The following is an 11,095-nucleotide window of genomic DNA, read 5'->3' as shown; positions in this document are numbered from 1 at the left end:
TTTCTTGGAATGTACATATTTGATAAATTAGTTTCTTGGAATGTACATATTTGATAAATTAGTTTCTTAGAATGTACATATTTGAAATTAGTTTCTTAGAATGTACATATTTGATAAATTAGTTTCTTAGAATGTACATATTTGAAATTAGTTTCTTAGAATGTACATATTTGAAATTAGTTTCTTAGAATGTACATATTTGAAATTAGTTTTTTAGAATGTACATATTTGATAAATTAGTTTCTTAGAATGTACATGCATACTTATAGATAAGAAAGAAAAGTTTACGGGGAGAAATTAATAATAATGGGAAGTTTACAATTGAAAATGTATCAAAATAGGTGAAAACATAAGAGGTAATTAAATCTCTCTGAAAGTGATCTCTATCAGATGTATACACATCACTCTCTAAAGGCCAAGAAAGCGTGAGCAATATGATTAAATTCTTTATTTGAAAGAATTTAATCAATTGGAAATGTTTTCTCCCTCTGCGTGATCTCGATCACGTGAGTAGGGGAAATATGCCGTTCTCAGCACAGGTACAGTGGAAGGCAGGGGAGGAGGAGGAGTTGAGGAGTAGTTGAGGAGGAGGAGTAGTTGAGGAGGAGGAGATGTTGAGGAGGATTGTAAGATGGCGGGTGAGAAAACAAGATGTCGGATGAGACAAACCCTTTTGAATGACGCACCCCTCTCTCAGACCTGCAAGAGGGCGTTATTGATTGACGCACCCCGCTCTGGCACCTGAAAGGGGTGTTTTTGATTGACAGGTCAATTAAGCGTGTTCGATTCTCGGATGTAGAAGTACAAACATTGGAGTATGAGGATAGGGTGAATTATGATTTAAGAAATAAACAGAATTTTAATATGTTAATTAGATTAAAATTTGAAACATTAATTTATCCCGTATTAATCAAATGGTTAAGGGGATATGAAACTCCAGATGATGTTGGGGGGTAAACAAAGAATCCCCAAAAAAACCCTACTGTGAAAAATTATATTTCCCCATAAAAACTCACCTCTACCGATTATTCTAGATCATTCCAGAAAATTAAAAATACCCCATAGAACCCAGGTTGCTAGATTATTCTAGAAAAATTCACCACAAAACCCAGGTTAACGTTGTTTAAGGCCATGACGTAAAATGTACAGTCAAAGTTGTAGATTGGTCGAGAATAATCTTCCCGAAAAAACCCACGGCGTAAACACCAATAATGTACAGTCAAAGCTAGGATGATGATCTTATTAAATAGTGTAAATAGCCAGGACCCCAAGCTAAACCACCATCACAATCTCACTCAAGTTCGACGAGGAAGGAAGGAACAGCCACCAAGTACAATACAAGTATAGTTTTTGTGTACTTATTATTTTTAAAGTTAAAGTTTGAACCGCAAATATCAGTGTTTTTTTTTTACCCTCACCAAGGCTTAAGAAATCCGTGGTCGTTGACTTTGATTTTCTTACCTGGCGAATTGTTGGAGTTGAACGGGAACAAATAGCCAAGGAGGTGGCCGTTACAACCGTAGAGAAAACACCGAGGGTTGGCTCATGGTCTTTCGCGCCCCATACAGCGAAAATGAACTTACATACGACACTGTGCGTCAGAACAGGTGGCTTCTAAACAACCTGCACGGCCTAGGATGGGATTATGGGGTAACCCCCTACGAAAAACTCGGGGAGTGCCTCCAAACTGCAGTACAAGGCTACGACCGCGTATTCTGCAAAGGAGATGAAAAGTGTTTCTTTTTGTTAAACATTATTAATTGGGAAGATATAGACTTGAATGGAGTGGGGTGTCCCAAAGCCAAAGAAATCGACGATGATGGACCCATGATTACATGTATGCTTAACCATAAAACTGTCAATAATAAATAGAAGTATTTATGCGCACTATCTAAATGTATATTATTTTCCGAGTGGATTTGTAACCACAAAGAAATTGTAAATAAAAATTTAGGAGACGAATAAAAATTCAAATAATATATAGTCTATTTTATATTTGTTGTTTCTTTATTTATTTTTTTTAACTTGATACGCTAAACTTAAACTGTCACACACACTGCGGTTAATCGCAACACCGACATGTTCGATTAAAGCCCTGTCGAGCTGGGTGGCGAGCACGTGGTCCTCACCCACATGTAAACTGTTGTGGGCATCCCGCCTCCTCATCATGAGCGTGAATATGGCGTTTTAGACACTGTTAACAATAAATAAGAGGTAAAAATGTTTTAGTGGATATATGTGTATTGTTATTAATGTAAATAAGATTAAGTAATTTTAATATATCATACCCATATCCATCGCAGTTAGGTGCTGGGAGCCCAGCATCTGGGGTGGGGTAAGCCCCATTGATATCCCTTGTCGGGTTAAAGGGGGGGGGAAATCCCAATATATATTAATAAATAATCTAAAACCTAGCTATATTTTCAACACACACCTTGGGCGTATGTACCCCACAATTAGATCTTCCAGGCTTGTTAAAAGCGCCTGGATAGAGGGGGTGGCCATACTCGGTAGGATTAGGATCCTGATGGTATCCATGATGCTAAACGAAATCAGTTAGCGCTACAAATGGTGGGGTGTATAATTATGGATGTATTTACCGGTATCCGTCACAGTTTATGTTCAATAACACTTCTTCATCAAAATCATCAAAATCGCCGAGATCGGCGCTAATTATATAGAAGCTAACTTAATTATTGATACTAAAAAAAACCAATAATGGAAAAAATTCACTTACATATCTCCCGGATGGAGAATTGGAAATGTGACAAGGGAATCACCCCCATCATCATCATCACCATCGTTTTCGACAATGAAGTTTAGTACTTCCTCCTCATTATCTAAAATTATACCATCTTCCATTTCAATTTGTATGGGATGATCATCCGGTGCGTATAACCACGACATATCACCCATAGGGACGCGACCCAGAACCATTTTCAAATTTAATTTCAAAGTTTTTAAGAAATATTTGACTCGACTTGCGTCTTGGACAGAAAAATCGTTTTGAGTATAGAATATTGCAAATTGTCCCTGTCCCATGTCGTGTGTGGTATGAAAACCTGTAACCCTTCCACGAATTTTCTCCAAATCACAATATAACTTCAAACAGTTAATATGAATTGAAGGATTAAAAACCATACACCTATGATTCACTGGTTCCAATCGGGATTCCCCCAAAAAACCCAAAAAGCGCGAAGAAATCAAGCCCGATTACTGGGCGGTCGGTTACCAGTTCAAAATATACTGTATATATATAGTGTATAGAATAACATATATCCGACCCCTCGTTTCGAACCATCTAGAAGGCGAAAACATGTGCGTCTTAACCAAACATGTCAACTTGACGTTTAGACTGAGGTGATATCCAGTCTCTATCCTGGGTGGTCAAACCCTATAACATATATATACATTCGGAAATTCGGTGACAGACCCTTCGTGTACGATTGTACCTGCTACTATGGTTTAAGATACAGTTTGGGTTTTTATCATAGGAGTAAATTTCTTAGACTCGAGGGGAGACTTGCGTCTTGGACAGAAAAATCGTTTTGAGTATAGAATATTGCAAATTGTCCCTGTCCCATGTCGTGTGTGGTATGATAACCTGTAACCCTTCCACGAATTTTCTCCAAATCACAATATAACTTCAAACAGTTAGTATGAATTGAAGGATTAAAAACCATACACCTATGATTCACTGGTTCCAATCGGGATTCCCCCAAAAAACCCAAAAAGCGCGAAGAAATCAAGCCCGATTACTGGGCGGTCGGTTACCAGTTCAAAATATACTGTATATATATAGTGTATAGAATAACATATATCCGACCCCTCGTTTCGAAGCATCTAGAAGGCGAAAACATGTGCGTCTTAACCAAACATGTCAACTTGACGTTTAGACCGAGGTGATATCCAGTCTCTATCATGGGTGGTCAAACCCTATAACATATATATACATTCGGAAATTGGGTGACAGACCCCTCGTGTACGATTGTACCTGCTACTATGGTTTAAGATACAGTTTGGGTTTTTATCATAGGAGTAAATTTCTTAGACTCGAGGGAGTCTTCACGTATATTCGTAAGCCCTAAAAATTGTATAAAAGGGAAGGGAAATGGGTCACATTCGATTTCAAGATTTTCACCTGTACTACTTGCGCCGCTGTCTTCATTAATCAACAGAATCTTCATCGTCATATGACTACCAAGCATTGTAATATTTCTTTTGCGTGTCCAGTTTGTGATAAGAAAGTTTCGCGGAAAGATAGTTTAGCACGCCATCAAAAGTTAATGAACCACGTTGGAGCCGCCGTAAATAAAGTCGTGGAAAATAATACGCGTCCTTGGTCTCCACAACCCGGGCCATCACACCGCGTCACCCCTCCCTATTCTCCCGTAAAGAGAAAAGCGGCACCGATTCCGACAAACGGAGGAAAGAAAAGAAAAGTGGAAAATGGTAAATATTTAGTTAAAATATAATAAGTCATACCCTGTAAAGGTTCTCACTCCCCGCACATTGATGCATAGGGTGTAGGTACCCACCAGGGGCTTATTAGTATAAGACATTGAAATTATAATCGGTATAGGAATTAAATCCTTATATATGTGTATTTATGTAAAAATGCATCAAGGTCTGATGACCCGTTATCTACCCAAGATATCGAAGGGCTTGATGAGTTTATAAAGATGTGGGAGGATAGACATAATCAAGATGGGAGAGGTAGGGAGGACGTAGATGATGATGACGTGATGCTCTCGCAAGATGACGTCGGGTTAAGCGAATTTATGGACAACTGGGAGACAGAACAACAAGATCCCGCTATAGAGGAAACTAACGCCTTGAACGATGCGATATTCTCGGCCAGAATCACCCGCGCCTGAAGGTGTTACCGATCCCATTTTGTTTATTAATAAACACAGAGGAAAGCTAGAAGGATACTTAAGAAACAAATTGAACGATAAAAAGGGAATTAAATGGTATTGACGGTTCGCGCGCGGTATACACGTGAACTTGGAAATACGGGTGCTGAAACCGAAATTAGTCCATTTTTCCGGGGTTTTACACATGCCACATTGACACCGGAAGTTATCCCTTAACAAATCGAGGGATAAAATAGCCGAGAGTATGAATAGCTTCGAAGCTAAGGGAAGTGGGTGGGAGTTTATACAAATCAATATTATCCAGTATTTACCCCTAGTGGGTGGAACATATTTTCAATTACAACCCGTGAATGAAAATAAAAAGGCAACGGTGAATGTTAACCCGGAAGATGCAACTAACAAGAAGTGTTTCTTGTGGTCGATAATAGCAAAACTTCACCCAGCGTTAGTCAACGCAAACCGCATATCACATTATAGACCGTACGAGAACGAACTTAATTTGTGTGGAATCACTTTCCCTTTTGAATTAGATACGTTTAAACTTAAACGGTTTGAGGAGGTTAATAATTTATCAGTGAATATTTTCGCGTACGAAAAAGGATATTTTGCGAGCTACGTTAGCGAAAATAAAGTGCACGAATCTAGACAAATTGATCTTCTCTTGGTTTCCAATGGGAAGTCATAACACTACGTGTTAATTCGCCACCTTACCCGATTGTTTAACGGTTTCACGAAACATTGTCACCAATCATTCTACTGCCGATATTGTTTGAAAAGAAGCGCCACCGAAACAGTTCACAATAATCACGTGCGTGAATGTAGGGTACACGACCCGCAACGTGTGATTATGCCGCATAGTGAACCTATAATGAAATTTAAAAACTTTGGATGGAATCAAATGGTAATTTACTAAATATAACCAAGTGCAAGACGATATTATAATGTTTCATTACATCGATATAGGTTCTATATATTATTGTAGCCGATTTTGAATCAATTCTCGCGAAGGTGACAACATGTTTCCCAGATGCGTCACTATCATCGACAACTGCTTTGGCGTTGCATAAGGCGTGTGGTTTTTCATACGCAATAGTTGGACCAACCGGTAAATTCTAGACCCCCCCCTAAACGGAATAACCGGTTATCTTACAAATATTCATGCTATCATAGGAAACCTCGTTAAACACGAAGTATACAGAGGGGTTGACGGAGCGATGAAATTTTTGAAAATGCTGTTGGTCGGATCTGATATTATTGTTAAAAAACTCAAGGAGAACATACCAATGCAATTAACAGCAGTCGAGGAAGCTTCACATGAAGCTGCGACTCGTTGTTACGTATGTGAAGAATCCTTTACGGCTACTATAATCAAAACACGCGACCATGACCACTACACTGGAAAATATAGAGGGGGTGCGTGTCAAAGCTGTAATTTGAAATAACAAGCACCCAAATTCATTCCAGTCGTGATGCATAATCTCAGCAGGTAATTTAAGTAGTCATGTCTAATTAGACTTGATTATTAACTATCAATCACCGGATAGGTACGATGCGCATCTAATTATGCAGCAAATTGCGGTGATTCGTAACAAAAGGATTGACTGTATAGCAACCAATAGTGAGACATACATTTCATTCACACTGGGAAATCTGCGTTTCGTGGATAGTATCCGATTCCTGCCTGCATCCCTCGAATCGTTGGTTTCAAATGTTGCGAAAGGGGGATCAGAGAAATTTCCGCTATTAAACGCGGTTTTCAATCCAACCGAAGTCAAGTTACTTCTTTGGAAAGGTGTATACCCATACACTTACATGGATTCAGAGAAAAGCTTTTCTGAAAAGGAACTACCATCAATTGAGAGTTTCCACAACGATCTCACGGATGAGCCACTCAAACCGGATGATTACGCCCACGCTCAAAACGTATGGCAATCACTCAACATTCGGAATTTGGGTATGATCATGATAACACACACTCGAGATGAATAATTACTAATATCAGTATTGTTTTTAAAGGAGGGTACCACGATTTGTATGTCCTGTCCGATATTCTACTCCTAGCGGATGTTTTCCAAAACTTCCGCAAAATGTGCATGACCCTGCACACTCATACACATTACCTGGTTTTGCCTGACAAGCCGCGCTATGTATGACAAAGGTACACCTAGACTTGCTATTGGATGAGAACATGCACCTCTTCATCGAAAAGGGGATTAGGGGAGGGGTATCCATGATAAGTCATCGCTTCGCGACGGCGAACAACAGATATCTAGATAATTACGACGCATCAAAACCGGAAAGTTGCATCTGTTATCTAGGTAGGATATACAAGATATCCTGAACTCATTTTCAAATAGTAACAATCAATTACAATTGATTGCAACAACCTTTATGGGACGGTCATGTGTGACGCTATGCCCATGAGAAATTTCCGGTCGGAGGAACCCAACCCCAACTCCGAGCGAGAGATTCATAGTTGTCCAGACGACTCACCGGTGGGTTATATCATCGAAGTGGATATGGAGTACCCTGAAACACTACATCATGAACATAACTGCTACCCACTGGCTCCAGAATCCATGCCAATAAAACCCCAGATGCTTTCGGAATACTCCAAGAACCAAATGACTTTGTTGAACATCAAAATCAAGGAATCCTTACCCAAATTAGTCCCCAACCTCTTAAACAAGGAACGATACATAGTTCATTGTCGCAATTTAAAATATTACGTGTCAATGGGGCTAAAAATCAGCAAAATCCGCAGAATTTTGAAGTTTGAACAAGGAGCATGGTTAAAGGGGTATATAGAATTTAACACTGAGAAGAGGACGAAAGCAACTGACGATTTCGAGAAGGATCTCTTCAAATTGATGAACAATGCGGTGTTTGGTGTGTAATTATAAATTAGAATAATAAAAAAAAAATTGGGATTAATTATGATTTCCTTTCCCCAAGGCAAAACCATGGAGAACATTCGGAATCGCCAGCATTTCAAGCTCGTGGCCACTGCCGAAAAGGCCGTCAAAAAAGCTAGTTCACCGGCCTTCGAACGGTTTACAGTTTTCCACAACGAACTAGTTGGAATTCATTCTGCCAAGAAGAAGCCGGTCCTAAACCGGCCAATATACACGGGGTTTGCCATACTGGATCTATCAAAACTCTTGATGTATAAATTCCACTATGACGTAATCCGGAAACAATATGTTGACAATGCTAAACTCCTTTTTACAGACACGGGTACGTTTCATGTGAATACATAACATCTACCTATACTAACCTTATGTAAAATTATAGACAGCCTCACCTATCACATTGAGACTCTGGATTTATACGAAGACCTCGCCGCTCAAGCGGACAAGTATGATTTCTCAGGCTATCCACGTGACCATCCACTTCACAGTGACGAGAATAAAAAACGTCTGGGGAAGTTTAAAGATGAATTGGACGGCACCCCGATCATAGAGTTTTGCGGTTTAAGACCAAAGATGTCTTGTCGAACAAGGGGGGAAAGAAGACGTGCAAGGGAGTTTGCAAGCGCGTCGTGCAGAAACGCGTCCGGCACGCGCATTACCGCGAGTGCTTGTTCAACCGCGAGCTGACCACCGCGGAGATGGTTAGAATTTTCAGAGACAAACATATTTGAAAAACTGTAAGACAAACCAAACTGTCTTAACCCTTGCGACGATAAACGTTTTATTTTAAATGATGGTGTTTCGACACTGGCCCACGGGCATATAAATACAAAATAAAGAGAAAAATTATGACAAATTTACTGAGTAATTCTTATACGTATAATCCGCAATGATACGATCATTAACATTTTCATTTTTTGAAAATCGTTTTATTATATCAAACTTTTTAACTCCCCTACATCTACACAATGAAAAGTAAATGCAATATCCACCACAAGTTTGACTTAATTCCCCCTGTAGTTGGCGTGAATTAAACGTAACAGTTAGGCTGTTTCGCTCTACAAAATCATAAAATTTAAATTAATCTGGAGGATTTCCATAGCTTTCAAAGAATTCAGTATTCTTTTTCCTCGAAATGTACATAACCGTCCAATGTTCTCCTCCCCCATTAGACGTATCAGTGTTCACAATAAACAGCGATGGAAATGTTTTAACAGTTAGTGGTAGTTTATCCGCCGAAAATATTCCTCGGAATAAATTCCTAGTGTATGGGTCACGCCTTAATATTCCCCCAAGTTGTCGAGAGTCCATTATGAGCTTTGATCGAATAAAACGGCTCGGTGTTTGTCAATTTCAATCAAAGATTGAAATTCAGAATAGTAAACGACGGCAATTGTAGCCGATAGCGCTTCGGCGAATATTAACTCCAATCGGACACTACCGTTCTTTATAAAGTTGAAACTTTCAGTCGAACTACCATTCAGGTCGGGGATCAAGTCGAATACGAAAAGAGCATTACCATTGGCGAACTCGTCACGGTCAATGAAATTACCCTCGTCGATATTCCATTGTCCGGTTTGAAGAAAGAGATTGGCGTACGATCTCATACATAGGTTATTCTTAAAGTTGGGGTTTAAGGGTTTATGGGGTACGCTAACCCCATCAACGGATAAGGTGATTTGACTCAGCGCTTCATTTTTAAAATTAAAAGGCGACATTTTATAATCACCCAAAAACGCGTTCTGATCTACAAATCCAATTACAACTTTATTCGGTTGTTGACCGCTAAATAAATTGTCTTTGACTGCTATCTTACTTTCTTGAGATATGGAAAACGTATTACATTCCGTACGTGTTATGGGGTATTTCATCGTGGCCAATTCTAGGGTTTTCGCGTGTGATATCATAATCTCGGGGGTTAGTTTAACTCTTCTTATGAAAAACGAAGCGTGGGTAAATATAACTTTCGCTTTAATTCCATCCGCATGTAAGCAGAATTCGTTGGGACTTTTGATAAATTTAAAATTCCCATCGACCAGACTGGGGATGAAGCGATTTTGCTGACATATATCGGCGTGTACGACACCAATCAAGTCTATAACCCCATTTTGGGCGAATTTACTCCGTTTCTCAAACCCTTCATTATCGTAAAAGTCGTCAAAATGTCCCGCCGTATCTTTGTAGAATAGTGCCCCGGTCAAAAAACTCTTTTTCGCTGGACCACCGAATGTCAATAGCGTTTGAATCATGCTCTTGAATGCGTATTGTTGAGGACATGATGTAACTGATCTATCCTTCAATGATACGTGTAGTTCACTAAAAATACAGGAGAGTAATAGGTTTTCCGGTCCAACTTTATTCGCCTGAGTTGTCAAATTACCATCGTTGTCGTACACAGCGGCTATAGGTAGAGACCCATCCGGTTTAACCACTTTTACTTGTACTTGCAGGGGCGTGTTTTTCAAGTCCATGTATGTCTCGGAGTTCCCAGTGACGGGAAATATAATAGCCTTATTATCATCTACGTTGGAGGTAGAGTTATACTCCACCCATTGACTTCCTATTATCCCAGTTTGGGTATAGGGTATGTGTAAAACATTTAGTTCCGAGCTGACGCTGTTCATAGAATTTGGGTGTGCGAGCGACATTATGAAAATATATCCGGGTGTAAAGATGACGACCTTCTCTTCTTCTTAGTTCGAACAGAACTGATGATGGGTGACACTTTGCGTTTCCTTTTATGTCCGTTTCCAGTTAGCTTGGTCACTTCTTCCGCCGCCCTTCTCATTGTTTCCTTACCCGCTTCTTTACCCCTAGTTCTCAATGATTGTTTAATGGGTACACCGCTTGTATAATCCGTCGCAATTTTCGCGCCAGTGTTTAAAAACGTTCGACCTAGGAACGTGGCACCCCTTTTAATAATGGCATGGCTGATCTGAACGCCGAGGAGATAATGCTCCCCAGGACCGTACCCTCTTTGCACTGCTAAACCCCGGTAGACCGGAAGTGAGGGTCCAATTTGATTTAGATAATAGGCCTCATAATCATTAACAGAAACGTGACCCGTATTATATGGAGACATCCTTACACTTTGACAATCACGTCATAAATGGGGCTGAGATTGGATTCAACGTAGTCCTTATAGCAAGTGCCAAGTTCTTCTGGGTCTGAAATGTAGAGTGACGTGAACTTTCTCATGTTCGAACTTAACCGGTTCACCCATTTCACTCATAATGTTTATTCCAATTGTCTGGAACTTGTTTTTCGCTATGGGCATATTATGAGGTTTAGCAAACTCTTTTTCCA

At 39.7% G+C, this 11,095-nt stretch overlaps 1 protein-coding gene across 1 annotated transcript; it reads right to left on the bottom strand.

The window, feature by feature from the left end:
* Positions 1-9,099: 9,099 nt before the first annotated feature.
* Positions 9,100-10,437, bottom strand: LOC149704636 (uncharacterized protein F54H12.2-like). Its single transcript, XM_089865730.1, has one exon. It carries the CDS (start codon positions 10,435-10,437, stop codon positions 9,100-9,102), a length of 1,338 nt encoding a protein of 445 aa, XP_089721856.1.
* Between the last annotated feature and the right edge of the window lie 658 nt (positions 10,438-11,095).

Source organism: Phalangium opilio, unplaced genomic scaffold (genome assembly GCF_054372755.1).
Source record: "Phalangium opilio isolate 3A_F unplaced genomic scaffold, DU_Popi_V2 ptg000015l_1, whole genome shotgun sequence".
Taxonomy (NCBI): Eukaryota; Metazoa; Arthropoda; class Arachnida; order Opiliones; family Phalangiidae; genus Phalangium; species Phalangium opilio.
Note: the sequence above shows the minus strand (reverse complement) of the source record. Positions and strands in the feature narration are given on the sequence as shown.